General features: G+C 40.3%; 2 protein-coding genes and 1 pseudogene across 2 annotated transcripts in view; all 3 read left to right on the forward strand.

Annotated features, from left to right (window-relative positions):
- The window catches only part of LOC124034577 (netrin-G2-like), a 70,387-nt gene extending 58,829 nt beyond the window's left edge, over nt 1–11,558 (forward strand). The window contains exons 6-8 of the mRNA XM_046347955.1: nt 8,674–8,841; nt 10,162–10,296; nt 10,667–11,558. Coding sequence (XP_046203911.1) covers nt 8,674–8,841; nt 10,162–10,296; nt 10,667–10,890 — 527 coding nt within the window. The 3' untranslated portion in view covers nt 10,891–11,558. The remainder of the gene's footprint in view (nt 1–8,673; nt 8,842–10,161; nt 10,297–10,666) is intronic.
- Nucleotides 11,559–13,841: 2,283 nt separating this feature from the next.
- On the forward strand, nt 13,842–17,812 carry LOC124033042 (annotated as a pseudogene).
- A 1,049-nt stretch (nt 17,813–18,861) lies between these two features.
- Nucleotides 18,862–20,715, forward strand: endog (endonuclease G). Its single transcript, XM_046345426.1, has 3 exons — nt 18,862–19,564; nt 19,799–19,908; nt 20,098–20,715. Exons 1-3 carry the CDS (start codon nt 19,028–19,030, stop codon nt 20,378–20,380), a joined length of 930 nt encoding a protein of 309 aa, XP_046201382.1. The 5' UTR covers nt 18,862–19,027; the 3' UTR covers nt 20,381–20,715.
- The last annotated feature ends 6,059 nt before the right edge of the window (nt 20,716–26,774 follow it).

Here is a 26,774-nt window from a genome sequence, read left to right on the forward strand (position 1 = left end):
CAAGCTTGTCACACATGTATTTGGGGAGTTTCTACCATTCTTCTCTGCAGATCCTCTCAAGCTCTGTCAGGTTGGATGGGGAGGGTTGCTTTCTGCACAGCTATTATCAGGTCTCTCCAGAGATGATTGATCGGGTTCAAGTCTGGGCTCTGGCTGGGACACTCAAGGACATTGAGACTTGTCCCGAAGCCACTCCTGCATTGTCTTGGCTGTGTGCTTAGGGTCTTTGTCCAGTTGGAAGGTGATCCTTCTCCCCAGTCTGAGGTCCTGAGTGCTCTTGAGCAGGTTTTCATCAAGGATCTCTCTGTACTTTGCTCTGTTAATCTTTCCCTCGATCCTGACTAGTCTCCCAGTCCCTGCCGCTGAAAAACATCCCCACTGCATGACGCTGGCACTACCATGCTTCACTGTAGGGATGGTGCCAGGCTCCAGACGTGACACTTGGCATTCAAGCCAAAGAGTTCAATACTGTTTCATGAGACCAGAGAATCTTGTTTCTCATGTTCTGAGAGTCTTTAGATGCCTTTTGGCAAACTCCAAGCAGTTCTATCATTTGCATTTTACTGAGGAGTGGCTTCCATCTGGCTACTCTACCATAAATGCCTGAATGGTGGAGTGCTGCGGAGATTGTTGTCCTTCTGGAAGATTCTCCCATCTCCACAGAGGAACTCTAGAAATCTGTCAGAGTGACCATCGGGTTCTTGGTCACCTCCCTGACCAAGGCCCTTCTCCTCTGATTGCTCAGTTTGGCCAGGTGGCCAGCTCAATGGACACAGGATGCACCTGAGCTCAATTTCGAGTCTTATAGCAAAGGGTCTGAATACTTATGTAAATAAGCTATTTCTGTTTTTAATTTTTAATTAATATGCAAACATTTCTAAAACCCTGTTTCCACTTCGTCATTATTGGGTACTGTGTGTAGATTGCAGAGGAATTGTTTTTCTCACTTTTAGAATAAGGCTGGTAAATGTCAAGGGGTCTGAATACTTTCCGAATGCACTGTATGTACAAGGTGAAATTCATTGCATTTATGGATGACCGATGACAAATTCAACCAATGGCACATTGTAGTGGTGTTAATTTAAATCTCCTTCAAGCACACACCCACACACACACAGATACGTCAGTGTAACTCCACCATCAAGAGGCTGAGAGTAATATATGATCTAGGGATGTCATTCAGAGAACAGATCTTCTCTGGTAACATTATTCTCTAAACTGGTTGTCCATTGAGGCAGATAGTAAGTGTTACCCCACAGCTGCAGTACATATGAATTGTGACTTGCCTCAGTACCTAGCTCTGCTCCACATACGTGTGAGTCCCATGTAGCCCAGATAGTTTACCACAGGTAAATTCACCTCCAGCAGACATATGATTTCAGCACGGCCATTTGTCAATAATACCCCACCCTAACGAAGCCATAATGTTGTTCTTGGCACGTAGTTGTCACACACTTTTATTTTACCTTTATTTAACTAGGCAAGTCAGTTAAGAACAAATTCTTAATTTCAATGACGGCCTAGGAACAGTGGGTTAACTGCCTGTTCAGGGGCAGAACGACAGATTTGTACCTTGTCAGCTCGGGGATTTGAATTTGCAACCTTTCGGTTACTAGTCCAACGCTCTAACCACTAGGCTACCTTGCCGCCCTGACCTTAGAGAACCTTTTATTTCTCTATTTTAGTTAGGTCAGGGTGTGACTAGGGTGGGTAGTCTAGTTTTTTATTTTCTATGTTGGCCTGGTATGGTTCCCAATCAGAGGCAGCTGTCTATCGTTGTCTCTGATTGGGGATCATATTTAGGCAGCCTTTTCCCACCTGTTGTTTGTGGGATCTTGATTTTGTATTGTTGCTTTTAAGCCCTACAAAGCTGCACGTTTGTTTTGTTACTCTTTATTTGTTTTGCTGCTGGTTCACATGAATAAATAGGATGAACGCCTTCCATGCTGCACCTTGGTCCAATCCTTCCAACAACTAACTTTACAGTAGTATTCAGATATGTAAATACAGATCATAAGAAAGCGGAACAGAATTGAATTCCCCACATGGATGCTATTAAGATATGCTCCAGCAGTTGTCCCAAAGTACATGCACAAACATTTCCTTAATGATATGCGCTTGTGCCTTGGTGCCCAGTGTGTATTAACTCTTCCCGGCTGATAATTGGGCCTCTTTTTAAGTAAAGATTGAATTGAGAGTGTGTCCTTTTGGCCATGTGCTAATGATCAACCACTGGGGAGGGATTCTGCGTTAATAAAACATCAGCATGCCAGACAGCAGGAATGCTCCCACTGTTCCAAGTGCGCCCCACTGAATCCCAATGCACCCATCTACAGGAGGAGGGTGAGTCGCTCCTCTCTGCCACGTCTCACTACACTACAGGGAGACTCCACGCTTAGTGCTATACCTGAACCATGTTGACGTTGACGCATAATATTAGTATGATTTGAAAAATTGGACATAGGGGATAATAAAAACATGATTTGGTTATAGGCCAAGCGCAAAGAAACCAATATTGTGTGTAGGCATGTTTGCATGCATGTACGTGTGTGTTTTATATGTGCGTTCATTAATTTGTGTGTGTGCTTGTATTTCTGTCTCTCAGCCAATGTACCTTTAGTTAGAAGCATAGCGTTCATTGTTAGAATACTTCAAAATGTCAGACACTTACGAGACACTGTATGACCCCCATCATCTTCTGTGCCAAATAGACACCAGCAGCATCACTGACACAGTGACAGCTGTGGTGGGTCCCACATCCAGCACGCAGCTCAGGGACTCCCTCGCTGACACACCAGGTGGGAAACTAGTGAGATGAACACACGTCTCGTAGTAGTAGTAGTAGTATAGAGTATGATCACCTCAAACTGTATATGAATTCAAAGTATTTTAGTCGGGATACTTTTAGTCTCACTAGGCAAACACTAGGATTGCAGTTGTAATATGATGTTAGACAACATCTGGAGAGCATTGGTGTGTGGCTGTTGAAGTTAATGAAATAATACCTGCCTTATGAATACACAATAAACCTCTCAACCTAACACCTCATTACTGGCTCAGTAAATGCTCTCCAATTACTCCCTCAAGTGTTGCTTGTGGCAACTGACCAAACCTCCACTATACCAGCCACTGTGCCAGTCTCTGCCAGTCCCGACCAGACAGATAGTCCATCCTTAAACACAGTGACCTCGCCACCCCTGGAGGTAACACCCCCCACAACCACAGTGAATGCGTAGCCGAAAGGTAAGTACCCAGATACACCGGAGGAATCCCTGACCTCTGACCTTGCACCCTTACACTACATTAGCTTTGACACCTTTTTTCTGTAAATGTCTTTTTGATATTTGTTTATAGATCCAAAAGTGTGAATATTGGTTTGACTAGTGCAATGCATCCACTTGGACCTACTGATAGTCACAGATTTTTCTATGACTTATCATTTAGTACATTTGACAAATGTTTGGGACTATAAGGATAGCGAAACACGCCTCACTTGAAACAGATGTGTAAGAGTGACAGGCAAGAGATTCAGAAATCCTCACTGTTTGTCAGAGAACTCAAAGAAGCCTGTAGACCCCCTATTTACACCCATTAACCTCTTTCAGTGTGGATCATGACTGCTGGAGGCCATAGAGTGCCTTAATCTCCCCGTAGGTTGCACTGGGGTAAAGAGATTAAACATGATTACTGGGCTAAAGTAGTCCTTAAGGCACGATACGGTATGTGGGCCATGATGCTGCTCTGTTAACATCTCCATGTGCTAGGGTATTTACACTTCAGGGGTTCCTGTCTTGTGTCAGCTACTAGCTTACACTTAGTCGTGTCCCTCAGAGGCTGGGTGAGTATTAGAACAGAGGCTTGTTTTTTTACTCACTGTACAGAGCCCACATTTGTAACCCCCAGATATAAAGAGACAGTGGGAGTGAATAGGGGAGTTTGGAGAGTATGGAATGCATACTTTGACAGGACCAATGATGATAAGGTAACTCTATAATTCTACGCTGTTTTTTGTCTATTTTGACAGTGACAGTTTGTAAATACTGAAGGTGAGAAGTTGGCCAGGTGTTTTCTACTCTCTTGTTTGGAAGATTAAATACCCAGCAGGCTCACTATTTCTCAGGACCTGGCAGCATGTTGATCTTATCCCAGGGAGTTCTAGAACACAGATGAATGTAGCTATTTTGATTCCCTTGGGAATGTTTGATAGGAAAGAGAATGCAACAGAACGTTTCTAATCACCTGCAATAAAAACGACACCAAAGTGCTTTGTGGCATTTTACTTTTAAATCAAATGGCCATTCTGTTTGTTGCCCCCTTAGCACCTTCCTCCTGCTTAGCAAGGGTCTGATTATATCCACCGGTGGGTGCATTGTGTGCATCCACCGGTGGGTGCATTGTGTGCATCCACCGGTGGGTGCATTGTGTGCATCCACCGGTGCATTGTGTGCTGCCCGCCCAGCCGGTGCTATACCTCACACCGTACAGGGAAAGTGCTGCCACTGGACACAATCAACAGCCAGGGGCGATAAATCATGAAATACGCTATCATTGTGTAACATCCTCTCTTTCTGGAGCACAAGGTTGAGCCAGCATTACTGTGCTGGGGGTCAAAGCTCAAGCATTTCTGATCTATTTCTGAATAACAATTGAATGAACAGCTGCTAAATATTTCACAAGCCGAGAGAAGACCGGTCATGGTAAGGGAGACCAAAACAGGCAAAATGATGGAGCCCGTGGAGATAGATACATACATGAAACCATAACAGGATGGAGGCACAGAACACTGTGCCTGAGGTTGGGCCACAGGGCAGATGCAATGGAAGTGATGATATCAGGGCATGGGGTATTCCATTTCTACTGATACTGACTGAAATGGGGGAACAGTTGGCAATGTCACTGGACAATGCCAGCGAGCCAACATCAATATATTATAGATATAGTGGTTAATATGCCATCTTGACAACTCGTGATTTTTCTGTACACAATTGCAGTTACTCAATCATCTGAAGCAACTGACGTCACATTTGATGCAACCATTCCAACATCAGATGGATTTACTCAAACACTAGACAGCACAATGACAACTTCTTACACAGTGACTTCTGACACCAGTCCCACAGCATCTGACACCAGTCCCACAACATCTGACACCAGTACTACAACATTTTACACAGTGACTCCAACATCTGACATATTTACCACAACTTACTTCAGCATCTGATGAATTCACTTGGACATCTGGTGTGCCCTTTCTGGCATCGGACACAGTTACTCCAGTAACTGATATAGTAACACCACTAAGAAATGGATTTACCTCTGCACCTGATGCTGATACCTCAGTATCTGCTACATTTATTCCAGCATCTAATGGAGATACACTCACCTCTGACGTGGCTACTTCCGCATCTGATGGACTTATCTCAACATCTGTTGGAGCTATTTCAATACCAGGAGCAGTTCCTCCACCTCCCGACACCGTTACTTCAGCACCTGAACCTCTTTCCCCGGCACTGGTTGATGCAGCTGTTCCATCCCCTGACACAGATACCTTAACATCTGATGATCCTATCCAGGCACCTGATGTAGTTACTACAGCTCCAGACTCATCTTCAGCAACCCCATCTCCTGACACAAGTGATCAAGCTCCTGACTCAGGTGATCCAGCTCCTGATTCAGGTGATCCAGCTCCTGATTCAGGTGATCCAGCTCCTGACTCAGGTGATCCAGCTCCTGATTCAGGTGATCCAGCTCCTGATTCAGGTGATCCAGCTCCTGATTCAGGTGATCCAGCTCCTGACTCAGGTGATCCAGCTCCTGATTCAGGTGATCCAGCTCCTGATTCAGGTGATCCAGCTCCTGACTCAGGTGATCCAGCTCCTGATACTCGGGATAGTGAGAAAGGGGAAAATAAAGAAGAAAATGTTAAACAGGAAACAGGTACATTGTGATATATTTTTTTTATTCCATTTATAAGTTTATGCATATTCCATCAGTAAACTATGGTAACACTGCAAATATGGAAGGAACCACATTTAGAATTAACAAAATGGTACTCTAATATGCAGTTGTGTATGCAGTCTATATGCTGCTAATATGCAGTCGTGTCAGTAAGGTGTTACGACCTTCATACAGGGTGTTGCCTTAATGGCTTCCTCAAATAGTTGGGGGGATAATACCTAAAGTTTCATTCAACACTAATAAAGAATGAGTAAACAGTTTGAAGTTGCTATTTATTCTGATCTCTCACAATCTCTCTGGTGTACATAGTTACCCCCAAAACTGAAGCCAAATGGGAAAGCAAAGGGAAGGTGAAAAAGAAAGAGACAACAAAAGGTATATTGATCAACAGTAGTCTAGTAGTGTTTGTACTGTATGCTAATTCTGCTATCATTAGCATGTCAGTTTGTAGAGGTGTCGGTAACCATCCATTTTGAATTCCCTGAACCCACTCACGGTGACTCAGCAACGGGGTTGAAGTTGACGTGTTAGTCACCTGGTTGCTATAGGAAAACATCCCCACTGGGGGGTCAGAGTGCAAATAGATAATTGATGAACAAAATAGGAGTAGAAAAGCATTGAGACATTTTTTGGGCTGAGCCTATGTCCCAGTAAGATACCTGATCCATGGTTTCATGAGGCTATTGACTCAAAGCACCAGGCTGCTAACATGCATTAGGAGTAGTGTGTGTGTGTGTGTGTGTGTGTGTGTGTGTGTGTGTGTGTGTGTGTGTGTGTGTGTGTGTGTGTGTGTGTGTGTGTGTGTGTGTGTGTGTGTGTGTGTGTGTGTGTGTGTGTGTGTGTGTGTGTGTGTGTGTGTGTGTGTGTGTGTGTGTGAAACCTAATGTATTTTTGTTGTTGACATGTTACAGAATGGGCCACATAATATTGTGTGGGTGATTCTGTCACCACTTAGACTCCACTCATCAGCTGTAGATGAACCAGTATTGAAAACTAACTTTGGACGGTGATTACTATCACCGTCCCGTTACACGTTTTTTCCCATTGCGTTCCCTAATATACACATCCCTAGTAAGGCCTCTTACTGCTGGTGAGGTGGATTGTCTGTTTGGGAATGAGATGTTGTTCTGGTAGAGCAGTAAATAGCTATGCTTTGTTAATTACTGAACGATGTAATGCACAATGCTTTGTGTTAATGGGTAGATTTACATGGTTGATAACTATTTATGGATTGTATGCTGTCTTTGTCTGTGAATCCTGTGAGATGTCTGACAGTGACTCACTATTAGCAGGTCGTAACCTCTTGTGTTTGGCAGACATTTTGATTTTAGTGGTCATTATATTTCAGCGACTACGTAGTAGAGGCGTGTTCACATGGGCATGTTAGTATTAGCTATAACTCAGTTAAATATATGCTTTATTTCTCAAGCGGTTGTCAAACTGTTGATTCCTGGTGGGTCCAAATACAGCCAGTCTAAGATTGCATACGTCCAATTTCAAGGTAAGAAATCATTTCCCGCATTAGATCTGTTTGGACAAGAAAACTGTGGAAAAATGGCCAAAGTTTGCCAATTATTTTCCTTCATTCATTCATCTTTTGTTGTTTCTTTGTTGCATTTTGGTGTTCTGTTTGTTTCATAAGGTAAGCGACTCATTTCCGTTCCATTTTAGTAATACTGTCGTTCCTTTTTATTGTGAACTTAATGAAATCTCACAACCTATAGCGTCTGTTTCCACTGATTGCGTAATGTGATTAGTGTGGATGTCTGTTTGAACTGTGGATTCATTTGTGAGACAGTGGCCATTCTTGTAGGGTAATTGGTCCATTCATATTTGATAAGCTGTTCTTGCCCCCGTCCCCGTCCCCGTCCCCGTCCCACTGCTCTACTCTGTGGCACAGCAGGTCTTCATATTGCACCAGCAGCATCTTCAAAATAATGTGTCAATAATGAATCCCATCTAAACATAGAGATGTAACATGATGCCTGATTAAACAACTAAACCATAATCTAAATCTCCTTGTAGTATTATTTAGCTTCTTGTAGTATAATGGAACAAACTGCTAATGCATAATAAGCTCCATTATGACAATCAATTGATCAAGACTGTAATGCAAACAAAATTGAAACAACTTATTTGGTGTATTTGCACTACCATTAATTACGTTACACCTCTGTAAATCAATGTACAGTATTGAGGCCGGATCGTTAGCTGGTTAAATAATGCAGATTTTGACTAATTGAGGTCAATGGATTTCCCATGGGGCCACAAAGTCAGGAAGTGGTTTCTGAACTCAGCATAATTCAGGCCTATGGATCCTGCTATGTCTTATCCATTTGGCTTTTGTATAATGAGTGAAACAGTTAAGTTGTACACTTAGAAATACATTTGCTACCTAGAACCTTGAAGGGTTCTTCGGCTGTCCCCATAGGTGAACCCTTTGAATAACCTTTTTTTAGTTCCAGGTAGAACCCTTTTGGGTTGCATATAGAACCCTTTCCACAGTGGGTTCTACATGGAACCCAAAAGGGTTCTACATGGAACCAAAAAGGGTTCTCCTATGGGGACAGCTGAAGAACCCATTTGGAAACATTTTTCTAAGAGTGTAGAGTGAATAACTTTGAGTGCTACCTCTGAGTTTGAATTGTTTGAATAGGACCATTCCTCCTCCTCCTCCTCCTCCACTAACCCTACTCCGCTCTTTCCCCTTGTCAGACTGTGAGTGCTATGGCCACTCGAACCGCTGCAGTTATATTGACTTTATCAACATCGTGACTTGTGTCAGCTGCAAACACAACACTAGGGGGCAGAACTGTCAGCACTGTCGACTGGGATACTTCCGGAATATCTCTGCCGAGCTGGACGATGACAACATTTGTATAGGTCAGGACCTCTCATCAGTTCCTTAATGTACATTACACAATGATATGCACAGTGGAAAATGTTTGATAAAGGCAAAACAAGACAGATGTATCATTGTGTATTACCTTCAATCACTACTAATCACCTGCAAATCTGTGATGTCTCCTGTATGACCCCTTGCAGGTCAAGAGTATTAAAGCATGATCCTTTGAGCCTATAACAGCTAAATAGAATCATTATAGCCAGCTAATCATTTATTCAGAAAAGGTTGAAAACATTGCGATTCATACCATAGTAGCCTAAAATATTAGGAATTACAATTACACCTGCTGGCTCTAAATTAATCAGCATACAATGTTTGTAAAGCAGCATATGTAACAATACATGAAGGTACCCTGTCTAAAGTTGTTAACTGTTACGTTGTTTAAGTATACTTTAAATGCTCTTTTCACATCTATATTAAAATTGGTGGAGCCCATTGCCATGCATCCTATTCGACTCCCCATTTATCATAGGTAAGATGAAAAAATGACTGTAACTAAAGAATACAGCCAGTGTCTAAATTTAATGTAACTGTCGACAATTTTAAACAGCATGCAACATTCAGGTGTATTTATAAACAAATGATTTGTAAACCAAGAAAATTACAATTACACAAATTCAACCAATGAGGTTGAATGATTTATTACTGATTTATATATATACACTCATAATAAATAGTCTATGAAAGTATACACTTTTCAGCCCCTTTATAAACCCTTGATTAACATTTTACTACATAAATACAGTATCACTACACAAAGTAATGCAGAGTGCCGAGCAAGAATGACACAATGGCACACTGACACCTACTGGAGGATCTATCATACACAACAGCAATACTGTTAGTACTGTTGTGATCTATTGGACATTCTACATTTGGCAATGGAATCAAAATCAGGCACTTTTCTTACTTGACAAATTCCCCCGTTTCAGTCCATTTCCTTCTGTTTGGTTGCGAATGAAGACGACCCTGTCCTACCTGGTACTAAAGTAATAATACATGTACTAAAGTAATATTACAGAGAAATGGTAAAGCAATGCCTCAGGCTCTCAAAGTTTCCTCAGGCTGAGAGATGTGTCAGGGAGTAAAACACAATGTTCCTTCATGTAAAATGATTAAACGTGCATAGAATGGGCAGTGTAATACCACTGACATGTTTATGTTGATGTAGGTCTATGTGACCGGGGCTAGTGACACTGCTGTTTCAACTAGATTGATGAGCACTTGGCTTATGTAGATGTGCTGTGCTGTATTTCTACCCACTAAAACAGCAATGTCTTGTTAATCCCTTTGTGCAGAGTGTAACTGTAACCAGCTGGGGTCCTTCCACGCCCGCTGCAACGAGACAGGGTACTGCCAGTGTAGGGATGGCTCCACTGGGACGAAGTGCGAGGACTGCCTGCCTGGATACAGCTGGAGACAAGGCTGCTCCCGTAAGGAGTGTGTGTGTGTGTGTGTGTGTGTGTGTGTGTGTGTGTGTGTGTGTGTGTGTGTGTGTGTGTGTGTGTGTGTGTGTGTGTGTGTGTGTGTGTGTGTGTGTGTGTGTGTGTGTGTGTGTGTGTGTGAGCACCATGTGAGCGCCATGAGTCCTTTGCAAGGTTGTGTAACAATCTAGCAAACTTTACTGTATAATCACTAATTCAAGAGAAAATTTGAACTGTACAGGTAAGGTCAGAACAGGTGTCTTGTTAATGTACAGTAATTGTTGCCAGAACCAGAGTATCCTGTATCCTTGAGGCATTCAGCGGGCCACTTAGTTTGCTCCCTCCTTACTCTCCATCTCTTCCCTGTCTCCCCTCATAGCCAACGTCTGCGACGACGACATGCTGCTGTGCCAGAATGGAGGCACCTGCTTCCAGAACCAGAAGTGTCTGTGTCTGCCAGAGTACAAGGGCCTGCTGTGTGAGCAGCTGCTCTGTGAGGGAGAGAGGGGCTGCAGCGGTGCCTCTGCTTCCTACCTCAGCCTGGTTGCCATGCTGAGTTGCCTTCTAGCCAACGCCCTGCTTAGACAAGTCACTGCTTGCTGAGCTACACCCGGGACAGCTGGAATACACCTGGCTACATTTTTGGGATCCGCCATTCGCAGTGCTTAGCTCAGTCTAACTGTACTGTTGCATTCTGGGAGAGTGTTTGAGGGCTCCAGCCTTCGCCACGATGAGACAGAGAGAGTTCCTCTCTATGAATGCCAGTACTGAAAGAACTTATACCAAAAAAACAAAATCACTATCTTAGAAAAGTTTAGAGCGAATTGTATTGTCGTACATCTAAGTTTGTTCTCACTGATATACTGCACTTACCCAACTTGCTTTCTGAACAGAGATGGCTGTAATCACTGCTGAGGTCTACTAATGCCAAGTTTATCTTACTCTCAAATTCACATTTCCTTACTTTGCTGCATAGTTTATTTGTTTCCTGGAACAATCATTGAACTGAAAAGTGGAGAAAAAGTAAACCTTTTTTGTGTGTTTGTTTTTTTACCAGAGTTGATGTTTCAGTAGCTTGTGGTGGAGAATCAATTGTTGCATGGAAATCATGAAGCAAAGAGAGAGAGTATAACCAATCCAAATCAAACAAATCTATGTATGAATATTTTTTTTGTAGAAATTGTTATTTTTGTTCCAAGTAAACGTTATCATTCTGAAGAAAATGACCCATGATGAGCTTTTTATTATTCTAAAAATTCCTGAGAATGTGACTGTTAGATGATGTTCCTGATGCCATTGCAGGAATAAAGCCTGAAGGTCTGAAAGTTGAAGAATTCAATCCAAGGTTTTACCCAACAAACACACACACACACACACACACACACACACACACACACACACACACACACACACACACACACACACACACACACACACACACACACACACACACACACACACACACACACACACACACACACACACACACACTCTCTCTAATAGGTGAATATAATACTTCTGGAGGAACACATTTCTGGAACCTAGCTTTAGATATTTATTTTTACATGTTATTACATTACACGTTGAGGTCCCAAACGAGCATTATCACGTATGTCTCTAACAAAACATGTACAATGCTAGAGCTACAATTAGGTGATTGATTTAGGTCACACAATATGAAACCATGACATTGATACTACAATATTGTGATATGAAGCCATGACATTGATACTACAGTATTATGATATGAAACCATGACATTGATACTACAGTATTATGATATGAAACCATGACATTGATACTACAGTATTATGATACTTGATACACAGTATTATGATATGAAACCATGACATTGATACTACAGTATTATGATATGAAACCATGACATTGATACTACAGTATTATGATATGAAACCATGACATTGATACTACAGTATTATGATATGAAACCATGACATTGATACTACAGTATTATGATATGAAACCATGACATTGATACTACAGTATTATGATATGAAACCATGACATTGATACATTGATAAACTGACATTGATACTACAGTATTATGATATGAAACCATGACATTGATACTACAGTATTATGATATGAAACCATGACATTGATACTACAGTATTATGATATGAAACCATGACATTGATACTACAGTATTATGATATGAAACCATGACATTGATACTACAGTATTATGATATGAAACCATGACAATACCATGATATGAAACATTGATACTACAGTATTATGATATGAAACCATGACATTGATACTACAGTATTATGATATGAAACCATGACATTGATACTACAGTATTATGATATGAAACCATGACATTGATACTACAGTATTATGATATGAAACCATGACATTGATACTACAGTATTATGATATGAAACCATGACATTGATACTACAGTATTATGATATGAAACCATGACATTGATACTACAGATATTATGATATGAAACCATGACATTGATACTACAGTATTATGATATGAAACCATGACATTGATACTACAGTATTATGATATGAAACCATGACATTGATACTACAGTATTATGATATGAAACCATGACATTGATACTACAGTATTATGATATGAAACCATGACATTGATACTACAGTATTATGATATGAAACCATGACATTGATACTACAGTATTATGATATGAAACCATGACATTGATACTACAGTATTATGATATGAAACCATGACATTGATACTACAGTATTATGATATGAAACCATGACATTGATACTACAGTATTATGATATGAAACCATGACATTGATACTACAGTATTATGATATGAAACCATGACATTGATACTACAGTATTATGATATGAAACCATGACATTGATACTACAGTATTATGATATGAAACAATGACATTGATACTACAGTATTATGATATGAAACCATGACATTGATACTACAGTATTATGATATGAAACCATGACATTGATACTACAGTATTATGATTTGCTATGTATCCTTATCCTGAGCATCATAAACCTGGTATGCAAGGGATATCATATCTGGATATGTGTCAGGAAATTCTGTTTTGAAACTGTGCATATGAAATGTGAGAGCCCATATCCAAAATTAACAAGATCCCAGCTCTGGATTTTAGCAGCCAATGATTTGTTGGATGAAAGTTGTAAAGAACAAAATAAGATTGAGACACTACAAATCCTCAATGGAAGAATAGCACCGGAGTCAGAAAATATGGTATGCAAAATCTTCTATTTTGTGTTTGTGATTTTTTTCTATTTTGTGTTTGTGACCTCTTATAGAATATTAGCTCGAAAGTATTGTGGAGCTCCTGCACCTAAATATAAACAGTAGCAGTACCCAAAATTAGTACCGGCACCTACAGTATTTCAGTCAACGTCAAGCACATGCTATTAACTCTGGGTGTCCAGTTCCCTTCTTGACTTTCTCTTCCACTAAATGATATGTTTAATATTCAAGCACTATGCCTATTATTGACATTTCAGAGTCAGGGATCAATCGATCATTGGGCAAGGAAAGAAAATGGATGTCAAAGAAACATGGAGACAAATAAAAGTAGAGGTCACCTCTCCTGACAGGTGAGTCATTCAATGTAATTTCAGTAAGGTAAAACCTAATTTCCATGTTGTTTTTAGACGTGTCTACATACAGCACAAATGTATGAATCCAAGGTAACAGTTAATTCACTGTGTTTGCAAACGTAAAATTATGAATTGCTGAAATCTAATAGAAAAAGAAAAGCAATATGCCAAAAGTAGAAGATAGTATTTTCTATGATAATGATTCTCTGTATCTGACTTCCTCAGACACTGCAGAACTGAAGAGCAGACGTTCTGACAGCGATGTCGTGGTTGGCACCCATCATCTGGGAGTGCACCTTCAATTTAGACATCATTGACAACATGTATCAAAAACGTCACTATAGCAACTACGATTTTTGCTGTTGGAAAGTAAATAAATATGAATGAATTAAACCAAATTTGAGTTGTTTTCAATGTTTTTCTGAATTATAATACCTGTTATTATTTGAACTGAATTGACATTTTATTTGATGTGATTGGCAGGTACATTCGCTTCCTTGGGACATTTTTGGTGACGGCAGAGCATAACTATTTGTTTGGGTTCAGAGTCCACTATTATATATTCAGTGACCGAACCCAGGGGGTTCCAGCCATACCCATGGCCTCTGGGATGTCCCTTACCCTGATCCTGGTACCCAGGTTTACACACTGGCAGGAGGATGGAATTCATCAAGAACACCATATAAGAAGTGGTACATTTCCCAATGATCTCAAAACAGCTCGGTTGGTTCCGCTCCACAAGAAGAGCAGTAAAACAAAGTCACCTTATCCAGATGAGATGAGTTTTTAATCAACTTGAGGGATACCTTCTCGAGCACAAACTTCTTTATGAACTACAATCTGGCTTTGGAACAGCTCATTCTACTGATTCTTGCCTTATCCACCTTTTTGACCACATTAAGCAGTATGGTGAGAAGGGGAACTACACAGGTATGGTCATGTTAGACTTGCAGAAAGCTTTTGACACTGTGGACCATGATATTCTACTGATGAAACTGAAATGCATGGGTCTAAATGATGTAGCAGGGAATTGGTTTAGGTCTTATCTGATCAACAAAACACAAGTATTGTAACATCTGCGTCTTCCCTGCCTGTACTGTTGCCATTTTTGGACCTACCGTTAAAGACCTTCTGCCTGCCCCTGGACCCAGCTACCTGCCTCCTCCTATGGTCCCTTTCACTAAACACCTGTTGCGCTCTGCGCTTGAAACCAGCTCTCTGTCTCACTTGTGTTTATTGCAAGTATGTCATGTTGGTGATGTTCTGTCAGAGGCCAAAGAAAAACCCTGTGGAGTACCGCATAGATTCCATTTTTTTCTTTATATAAGAAATTGTAGTTCTTATATACGTTAATGATATGCCAGATACAGTAAAGAGCAAACTCCTGCTTTATGCTGATGATTCAACCATACTTAAACTCAACAAAAAAAGCAATGTCCTCTCACTGTCAACTGTATTAATTTTCAGCAAACTGAACATGTGTAAATATTTGTATGAACATAAGATTCAACAACTGAGACATAAACTGAACAAGTTCCACAGACATGTGACTAACAGAAATGGAATGTGTCAATGAACAAAGGTGGGGTCAAAATCAAAAGTAAAAGCCAGTCAGTTACAGGTGATGTCTGGTGAGGACCTGCCTTACAACAGGCCTACAAGCCCTCAGTCCAGCCTCTCTCAGCCTATTGTGGACAGTCTGAGCACCGATGGAGGGATTGTGCATTCCTGGTGTAACTCGGGCAGTTGTTGTTGCTATCCTTTACCTGTCCCGCAGGTGTGATGTTCGGATGTACCGATCCTGTGCAAGTGTTGTTACATGTGGTCTGCCACTGTGAGGATGATCAGCTGTCCGTCCTGTCTCTCTGTAGTGCTGTCTTAGGCGTCTCACAGTATGGACCTTGTAATGTATTGCCCTGGCCACATCTGCAGTCCTCATGCCTCCTTGCAGCATGCCTATGGCACGTTCACGCAGATGAGCAGGGACCCTGGGCATCTTTTTTTGTGTGTTTTTCAGAGTCAGTAGAAAGGCCTCTTTAGTGTCCTAAGTTTTCATAACTGTGACCTTAATTGCCTACCGTCTGTAAGCTGTTGGTGTCTTAATGACCGTTCCACAGGTGCATGTTCATTAATTGTTTATGGTTCATTGAACAAGCATGGGAAACAGTGTTTAAACCCTTTACAATGAAGATCTGTGAAGTTATTTGGATTTTTATGAATTATCTTTGAATGACAGGGTCCTGAAAAAGGGACATTTATTTTTTTGCTGAGTTTAGTATCAGGGAAGGATACATTTTACATAGAGGAGACCCTGAGTAAGGAATTGGTTGACTGGCAACAAATTGTCACACATTTGGGAAAAACTTAATAGATATTGTTTGGAACAAAACGTATATTGCTTAGGGCTGACAAGATAAAGGTAAACTGTGCAGGCAAAGAGATTGAATCTAAAACAAGTGGAACTTATCATGGTGTGTCCTCAGATCAATCCCTTTCCGGAGACCTGATTTCTGCTAAAATTCTTCCTAAAATGGCAAACAAATTGAAGTATTGTAACACTAGATATTTTAACATTAAAGTTAAGAAACTGCTTATCTCAACCTTGATTCAGTGTCATTTTGTTTATGCCTGCTCTACTTGGTATAGTGGGCTATAAATAAGCTGAAAAGGAGAAATGCATGTCATGCAAAATAATGTTGTCAGGTATATGCTGAATGTCCCCCCCTAGGACCCACATAGGGGTACAGGAGTTCTGGGAGGTGGCCTTGTTGCTTTTGGAGTCCAGTGTGGACCAATTTAAACATTATATTTTTTACATCTTAAATCTTGCCTCAGGTTATATGAAAAACCACATTGATATGGTATATAACCAACACAGATTCAATACCAGACCTGGTGTCATGTCTTGTAAACTCCCAAGAGTAAACAGTACCGCGAGGAGCATGTTTTTCTATACAGCATTTGTCTATGGAATAGCTTCCCCTTGGAGATCCAAGTAAAGAAAAAGTCAAAATAGCTTTAAAAAGCAGGCAAAGGTTTTCATTTGGACAAGATTGTCTAAGTAAGAGAAACCACTCCACTGCCTCTTGTGCCCCCCTACTGCTGGTCAGGTGTATTTATTTTGAAGGATTGGTATGATGTTCAATTAATAGATTGTTTTAATGTGAAATTAATATGGTTGATTTTTAAGGTTAGGGAGACGTGCAGTGAATAGTGACACTTTTTAGGATGTCAATACAAATGAATGTATTTATGGTTGGTTGTCATTTTGTCTTGCCTTTTAATCATTATATGTATTATTGTTTTTACCATTTACCATTACCGTATTAATGAATACTTTCAAGTGATATCCTCTGGGTCCACATTGTACATTTTGTTGTATATATCTGTTACCCAAAATAATTCCAATTAAATTCAAGAAAGGATTCGAAAAGAGGCCCACTTCCTGTTTTGTCTGGATGTGGACATGAAGTTTCACCAGCGCTGGGGAGCTGAGGCGCTCAGCCAGCTTGTAGCTGCAGTTCACCTATCTTACTACTATGAGAGCCGGGACAAGTTCCCCTACGAATGCAGACCTGCCTCATTATCCTTTGTGCCCCTGAATGAGGGGGACTTCTACTATGCCGGAGCAGTGTTTGGAGGGACTGTGGAGGAGGTCTACAAGCTGACTAGGACATGCCAGGAGCATCTGGACAGAGACAGGGTTAATGTTATAGAGGCAGCGTGGCAAGAGGCGAAACATCTCAACTGCTACCTTATCTACAACAAACCCACCCAGCTGCTCTCCCCTGAGTACATATGTGGGACTACAGAAGGGGTCATGATGCACCTGAGATCAAGGTCATAAGGCTGGCCTCTGTCATTAAGAATAACGTAGAAATACGACAATGTAAAAATATAGAGGGTCATTAACCTCAGTTTCGGATGAAAAACAAAAACGTGAAATACAAATGATTTTAAACAGAGGTTGATCTGCTTTGCTCTTATACTCAATATTATTTGGAACTTTGTTTTTTAAGTTAGCTTTTTTCATTAATATTTTGTTGTATTAAGGCCACAAAAGACAACAGGCAGAAATGTTATAACGATTGAATTGATTAATTAAAGATGATCTACCACCACCAATGTATTTTGTCAAACTGAATGCGTTGGTCACATGTTGCTGGTATAGTCAGAGCCATACAATTGTACAGTGCTTTCCGAAAGTATTCATACCCCTTGACTTATTCCACATTTTGTTGTGTTACAGCCTGAATTCAAAATTGATAACATGTAATTGTTTTCTCATGCATGTATACACACAATACCCCACAATGACAAAGTGAAAACATGTTTTTAGAAATGTTTCCAAATGCATTGAAAATAAATACAGAAATATCTAATTTACATAAGTATTCACACCCCATTTCTATGACGCTCCAAATTGAGTTAAAGTGTATCGAATTCCCTTTGATCAACCTTGAGACATCACTACAACTTGATTGGAGTCCACTTGTGGCCAATTTAATTGTTTGGACATGATGTAGAAAATCTGTGGAAAGATTTGAAGATTGCTGTTTACCGCCACTCCCCATCTAATTTAACAGATCTTGAGAACATCTGCAAGGAAGAATGGGATAAGATCCCCAAATCCAGTGCTAAGCTGATACAAACATACCCAAGATGACTTAAAGCTGTAATCACCGCCAAAGGTGTAGTATTGACTCAGGGGTCTGAATACTTATGCAAATATGATGTTTAATTTTCAATAAATTTGCTAAAATGTATAAACATTTTCACTTTGTCATTAAGGGGTATTGTGTGTAGATGGGTGAGGAAAACAAATATTTTTAATCAATTTTGAGTTCAGGCTGTAACAACAAAATGTGGAATAAATCAAGGGGTATAAATACTTTCTGAAGGCACGGTAGTTTACGCTGTACTAGAGCCTACTAAATTCTGTATTGTACCTTTAAGACGAAGCTACTGAAATCGTCATATCCATGCGCCCATTCCATAACAGCGAATATTGAAAAAGAAACGAGCATGTGGAAATGTGTGATATGAAATTAACTTTTTATGTAGCTGATTGTTGTAAAATCGGTAAAGACTTGGTAATAGTTTGTGGTAATTATTCCGGTGCATAAAATGTATCGTGTTATCTGTTCTAAGTGGTTTATCTCCGGCGTGTCCTTGACTGTGGGAGCGACCATTGGTGCGTCTCTGAATGGAGATTCGACGAATAGATGCATAAATCCGAGCCATGGATTACTCAATCGAGTACCCGTTATTCCTATTCCAAGTGTGGACGCAGCAACCGACCTTACCACGTACCAAGGAGGCGGTCAAATGGTAGGGTCCCGATCAACAGCTGCAATGAAGTACGGCTTCCCATCTCTCGCCAATATCAAGACGAGGGAGTCCTACGTGACATCTTATGATCCCAGAAACAGGACTGCTGCATGGGTTATAGAGCAACTCAGTCCTGATGGCTTGACAGGACCTTCAGATAGGAAATTTTGCGACTTTAAAGAGGATGATACGGTGCACGTATACCACAGGGCTACCAATGCAGACTACAGAGGCAGTGGATTTGACAGGGGGCATTTGGCAGCAGCTGCCAATCACAAATGGAATCAAAAGGCAATGGATGACACGTTCTATCTCAGTAATGTCTCACCACAGGCAAGTCATGTATTGTGGGGAAACATGGCATATTAGGCAATGTGAAGATGAATAAGTGTTACACAGTGTGCGAGTGGTAAAGGTGGCAATATAAGTGTGCGGTTTAAAACGCGAATGATGAGTCAAAAAGGCTTCTGAATCCCATGTAGCTACACTTCCAGAGCAAAGTGCATGAATCAATGAATGGCTGTTCAAGAAAATCAAGTTTATTTTATTCACCTCGTCTTCCCCTAGAACCCAAATTTAAATCAAAATGCATGGAACAACTTGGAGCAGTACTGCCGTTCACTTACCAAGCACTACATGAATGTGTTTGTGTGCACGGGACCACTTTATCTGCCCAGGTGAGTGTCATTTGAAACAGACTTCCATAACAAACATAATGGTATTTTTCAGTGTTGCCATCTTAAACGCCATTCACACTGTGATCTGCTTTTGCAAACAGGCATTATGCAAGCATCATGATCTGTGTGAATGGGGTCCAAGGTGAGAATGATACAGAAGTCATAACTGTTCCTTCTCTCTGCTTATAGACAGGAACCAGATGGGAAAATGTATGTGAAGTACCAGGTGATGGGGAGGAACCATGTGGCGGTCCCCACCCATTTCTTCAAGGTGGTGATCCTGGAGAAGCAGAGGGGAGAGGTGGAGCTGCGCTCGTATGTGATGCCCAACACACCTGTGGATAACAAGATTCCTCTGGAGCGCTTCCTGGTGCCCATCGAGAGCATTGAGAGAGCCTCAGGACTGCTCTTTGTACCCAACATTATGAAGAGGACAAACAGCCTGCTGGCTATCACTGCGGGAGGCAAATGAGTCTGGTCAGCTCTGTGTAGTGTGGTGGGTCTGGTTCATTAGGGCAAACTAGCAAAAATGTTAGAATTGAAAACAAACATTTTCATTGGACAGTACTGACCCGTTTCACTCTATTTTTAAGTTTACTTTAATTTTTGTCTGCTGAACACAACCTTTGTCATTCAGTTCTATGACGTGTGATGACCATCCTCAGTAAGGTTTACATGTGACTGCACCAAATCCATCTGCTTTACCAATGTAGTGCTTATCTTGCATTGAATTAAACAAAAGGGGAAACAATCCAATTATTGTCCAGTAGGATGTGATGCTAATAAATATTTAGGAGCATTAGACTAGTTCTGAATGATTCTTGCTTATTATTTTTGACTATCTAAAGGGGACACACATCTTCACATTAAATAAGCTGTTCCATCTTTGAAAAGAGTGGTGGCTGGCCCTGATACTGGAAAAGGACCAAGCAGAAATGCTGAAGGCAGGGCTTACACTTTCTAAAGTACTGCTCATTTTTCGAGGACAGGTGAAGACTGTTTTGTTCTACTAGTCTTGGTCTTATTACTGTACCATTCTAGTGATGAAAACATGTCAACCCCTTGATAAAAAGACAACATCCATATTTCTGTGCATTTTGTTGTGGCAGAGCCACAGAACATAAAAGATACAGGCGAAGAACCAATATGTTTAATAGGGAATCATATCAGCCCTACTTGTAACATCTGCACCATTCTGGATGCTTGAATTAATATCAGGTGTTCTTCACTCTCCTTCCTACACACATTGAACCACAGAAAATACTATGCACAGAGACTTCACCACATGTCTGCAGTCCACATTGCCCATGGCATCTGTAAGATTCTATAAAAAGTTTACAATGGGTTCATGTAAGTCAATGTATGTACATAAGTCCCTGTATGTAAGTTCCTAAACAAGTACAGTAAATCCCCTCCACCTTCCACTGTATTTACTTGAGGGCAATTCTACGGTAACGAAATTACAGTGAGACTAAAATGTATGCCAAACAGAAACCATTGATTTCAAAGTTTAACAAACCATACAATACCACTTAACAATTTACACAATTACAAAAAAAAAACACTTACTGGAAAACCTGTGGAGATGGAAAGGTAGGTAACATAATTACAGTAAAATCTCCCTCACTTTTATTCTGTTGCCAAACTTTGAATCTGCATAGTTCTTCCTGTAAATTTGTTTTTTGGAAAGACTGTAGAAAGTAGATTGTGCGCATAGAGTTAGTTCTATGGTTTGTTAAACTTTGAAATCAATGTTTTTTGTTTGGAATGCATTTTAAAGTGAAAAAATTTGAGTATCTGAGAGTAATTCCGTTATCATGGAATTGCCCTTGAGCTGCTATTTGTCATGCCGGGTTATGTTCTGTGTACCTGGCTCAGACTGGCTTCTCAGACCCCTTGGGACTGTAGTGTCTTTTAGAAGGTACAGAACTGGAATGCTCCAGAAAAATCATGAGGATTAACTTAAAAATAAAACAGATAAATATGCAAAACATGCTTAGGAGCACAAGGAGTAGGCCTGTCATTTAATATGATGGATGTGTAGCTTTTGGAACTACTGCCATTTCTCCAGCAAAACGCAACCTGAAGGTACGCTTTATGTTGATGTTTTCCGTTTAGAGAATGACTGACCTGCAGTGACACATTATTATGGTAATTGAGGTGGGTGGCAGCATACAGGCATATTTAGCTAAGGGAACTGAATGAAATATGACATTCTTCAGAATACAGCAAGGATTGTTGTTTAACAAAAGTCCTGGATATGCACACGGTGAGATACTGTTACTGTTTTCATATTTTCCTGTCTGAACACTTTTACAACAGATGAATTAGCTCTAATATACAGTTAGAATGGATTTGACTTCACAACCTATATGTCTCATGTATCATTTCTCCTTAGGGAAACTGAACATCTGAACAAAATACATATTGGGGAAAGGGAAGCACATCTGCTTAGCAACATAATAGGTAGGCAGAGACCCCAAACTCTCCCTGAAAACGATAATACTGACCTCGTATTATCCGCAAGAAGACATGTAAGGGATTTATCATTGAACGCCTTGTCCTGAATGTTCAAACTCATTGAGATCAGAGACCTTCGGAGGTAGAAGTAGCAGAATGATCAAATGTGTGGCTCTGTCAGAGTGTTGCTGAGGTACCATGGGGTGTGTGATGTGTACCCCACTGGATGATATGTGCAATGTGTCTCTGCTGCTGTGGAGAAGAAGGTAGAGGCCAGTGGAACTGTCTGAGTTCCCACAGGTTGCATATGAGGGCTATCAGAAATATTCTGGACTGAATTACCCTCCCACCTCTGGGATGTCATCTGGTCAACAGCCCACCTACCAGATAGTGATCAGAGCATTAACAGTCTAGATAAGAATCCCGGGTCTACTCTGTATGGATAACGACAGATCACTAAGATGATCATTTGTCTTTGTGTTTTTGGTCAATTGGTGCTTATATTGGTCCTATTTCACACATGTACAAGTGTGCATTATACATATGTGAATTGGATTTTTTTTATATATCCCACTGAGACACCCTCGGAGAGTGGGGTCGCAACCAGGAATCAGCCATTATTGACGGCGATTAGCAATTAGGGTTACCTACAAGTGTGTATTAATACGAATGCATAAATTGGTGCAAAAAAAATATGAAAATGTATGTAATAGGAGCATCTGCGAATCAAATGTAAAATTACATATATATATATCTCTTCTTTTTTTTTTACATATCCCAGCTCTCCTTGAGACATCCTTGGAGAGAGGGATGTGTATTAATTCTAGATTCATCCCAGCGGACAAGTGATGTCATTAGTTTCTGGTTTCTTGTTGATGTCCATTCAACCAAGTTTGCCTGCTGCTTGTTTTGTGCATATGGTTTAATTACTGTACTTGCTTTATACCGCTAGGTGGCAATATTTATATAAATGTCACTGATCAATGACAGCATTTCAGGTAGTTTGTAAAAATAAATACCACATGAGAAACACTACATGATTAAATTAGCGAAATAAATCTTTAATTGTAGTTGCATTTCTACATAAATTACATACATGTTTTTACTTTTACGATGATAGGCCTATTCTTGTTACCATTTACACACAAAATTATTATTTTAACATTCATAGAAATGTTTGCAGTAACATGGCAAAAATATTGTTAAGTATTATATAGGGCAAGGAAAAAGGAAAGAGAATAGTTTGTCACTCTCTTGCAAATCGTTGGCAAAACGTCCCTAAAAGAACTGGGAGACAACGAAGATGCACTATACTGTGAACTGATCTGTGGTTTCTATTGCAGTGCAGTATATATTATTTCCTTTCAATAACATAACACCAAAGCAGGAGGACGCACCTTTCGCTTTGAAAGAGAAAATACATTTAAATCCTCCAAAGAGATTTTCTGTGTGCAGGTTGGGTGCAACAACAACACTTGAGGGAAATAGATGCACATTGCTATCAGAATGCAGATGTTCTATACCTGCAGCACATTGCTATCAGAATGCAGATGTTCTATACCTGCAGCAGATTGCTATCAGAATGCAGATGTTCTATACCTGCAGCACATTGCTATCAGAATGCAGATGTTCTATACCTGCAGCACATTGCTATCAGAATGCAGATGTTCTATACCTGCAACACATTGCTATCAGAATGCAGATGTTCTATACCTGCAGCACATTGCTATCAGAATGCAGATGTTCTATACCTGTAACACATTGCTATCAGAATGCAGATGTTCAATACCTGCAGCACATTGCTATCAGAATGCAGATGTTCTATACCTGCAGCACATTGCTATCAGAATGCAGATGTTCTATACCTGCAGCACATTGCTATCAGAATGCAGATGTTCTATACCTGCAGCACATTGCTATCAGAATGCAGATGTTCTATACCTGCAGCACATTGCTATCAGAATGCAGATGTTCTATACCTGCAGCACATTGCTATCAGAATGCAGATGTTCTATACCTGCAGCACATTGCTTTCAGAATGCAGATGTTCTATTCCTGCAGCACATTGCTTTCAGAATGCAGATGTTCTATTCCTGCAGCACATTGCTTTCAGAATGCAGATGTTCTATACCTGCAGCACATTGCTATCAGAATGCATATGTTCTATACCTGCAGCACATTGCTATCAGAATGCAGATGTTCTATAACTGCAGCACATTGCTATCAGAATGCAGATGTTCTATACTTGCAGCACATTGCTATCAGAATGCAGATGTTCTATACCTGCAGCACATTGCTATCAGAATGCAGATGTTCTATACCTGTAGCACATTGCTATCAGAATGCAGATGTTCTATAACTGCAGCTTCAACACAATCCATCATACACTGACAAATACTATTCAGCATTTTATTAAAACAAAAAACAAAGATATTCAATAAATAATGTTGAACTGATTGAAACAAACATAATTTATAGCATAACATAAATACCATTTTACACAACTTTACATTTTTTAAATAAAACATAACGTACTTTAACAATAGTCTAGTTGATAAAAAAAATCAAATTATGTTTAAGCTTAACATTTCCACAGACCAAAACACAGGTCAACACAGTAATTCAGGCGACTCATTTCCTGAAAGCAGACCACTGGTGTTTTCAGATGAGAATTAGCGGAAGTCAGAATTGAGAAGTCATGCAAAGCCACTTGTTGAGACCACCTTTGAAGGTTGCTAAAGTTAGCTACCTGCATCTTAAATAAGACTACAAAAAAGGCCTTAAGTCCACTCCATGTTCATAGCTTCAATCAACACTAGAGGGAACTTGAACTGACAATGAATCTGGTTTATACCTCAGTTACAGCCTAAAACCCCATGTGGATGTACTGCCCGGAAGAGACGTTCATCACTCACTTTGGATAGAAGGTATTCTAAATGAAGGAGTGTTTGTGTAGGGCCGTTAGTGAAATGACTCTTCCAGAAGCGCAAGGGTAGAGGAGTGGCTAGGGGAGTGGCCAGAGGAGTGGCCAGGGGAGTGGCCAGGGGAGTGGCCAGAGGAGTGGGCAGAGGAGTGGCCAGGTATTTGAGTTCAGTCCTATTCTATTCAGCACTGTCAAACTGCAAACAGTGAAGGTTTGGCCTACACATAACAATTTAGATATGCAGAGGACAAAACAGTAAACTATGTTTATCAATATTATATAATAGCATCAATAAATTGTTCATTTTTAACAAAGAACCCACATATGAAAAGGGGATAATGGGGGAAACAATGTGTGAACTGTCTACTGACGTAGACATACAATTACAATCAAACTCTTACTATTGTCTTGCAATATTAGCACAGCCGAGTTTAACACAATGAACATATACAGTACAAAATACTATTCCCCTTCCAGACAATCAATATAAATACTGTGAACATTTTATATACATCTACGAGGTATGTAAACCTCTAAATATACTAATATTTAAGCATATACAAAGTATGCAAAAAATGATATAGCTGAGCTCTTTCTTTACCATTAGCAATTTAAAACACAGCACGTTTGTTGTGCTACTGTAGTCCTGATGAGGTAAGAACAGCAGAGTATACGTAAAATATACAGGAAGTATATAGAAACACTTTCTATTGGGACGTGCTTTCGGGAAAAGTCGATACAGAACGGTTTTCAAAAGCTTGTCAACATGAGTGGAGGCTTTCACTGATAGAGTTGTTCACTTGGCAACATATACTGTATGCTTTTGAAGTAAAACAAAACAAAACACTGGGATAAAAAAACAGCCATTGAGTAAAATCAAATATTGATGCTACAATGTACTATACACTTGTACTGTACTATACTATTGCTGGAAGAAACAGCTTGGCTGTGAGTATGACATACTTACTCTGTTTACTAAACTCTGAAAACATAGGGTCCATAAACGAGCGTCCTCTTTTAGCACCAGGTGCTATATAAACACAGTGACTGGAAATTATAAGTGTAGATGAGAAACCAGAAACATTAAAGCTTATAGTTGTTCAAATCACTTCAAAACAGGCTCTAAGATAACAGCACAACTGTTGTTTTATGTACTAGGATAGCAGGTTTAGGATGTCTTGCAGCCAGGTGTAGACGTTATAGCTTTCTCTAAAGTCAATCTGGAATGTTCTGCCTATCCATGTGAGAGATGCAGACTTGGTCTCAACCTAATTAAGACTCATCTCTTCAGTAGGTCATATGATTGAGTGTCGTCTGGCCCAGGAGTGTGAAGGTGAACGGAAAGGCACAGAGCAACAAACCACCCTTGCGGTCTCTGCCTGGCCGGTTCCCCTCTCTCCACTGGGATTCTCTGCCTCGCCTCAAACCCTATTACGGGTGCTGAGTCACTGACTTACTGGTGCTCTTCCATGCCGTCCCTAGG

The sequence above is a fragment of the Oncorhynchus gorbuscha genome, linkage group LG04 (assembly GCF_021184085.1).
Source record: "Oncorhynchus gorbuscha isolate QuinsamMale2020 ecotype Even-year linkage group LG04, OgorEven_v1.0, whole genome shotgun sequence".
Taxonomy (NCBI): domain Eukaryota; kingdom Metazoa; phylum Chordata; class Actinopteri; order Salmoniformes; family Salmonidae; genus Oncorhynchus; species Oncorhynchus gorbuscha.

Bases quoted from the DNA above. Each gene is read 5' to 3' on its own strand.
- endog (XM_046345426.1), top strand. From the start codon at position 19,028: ATGTATCGTGTTATCTGTTCTAAGTGGTTTATCTCCGGCGTGTCCTTG. The intron at 19,565-19,798 runs GCAAGTCATGTA...GTCTTCCCCTAG, and splicing joins TCAGTAATGTCTCACCACAG to AACCCAAATTTAAATCAAAA. The intron at 19,909-20,097 runs GTGAGTGTCATT...CTCTGCTTATAG, and splicing joins GGACCACTTTATCTGCCCAG to ACAGGAACCAGATGGGAAAA.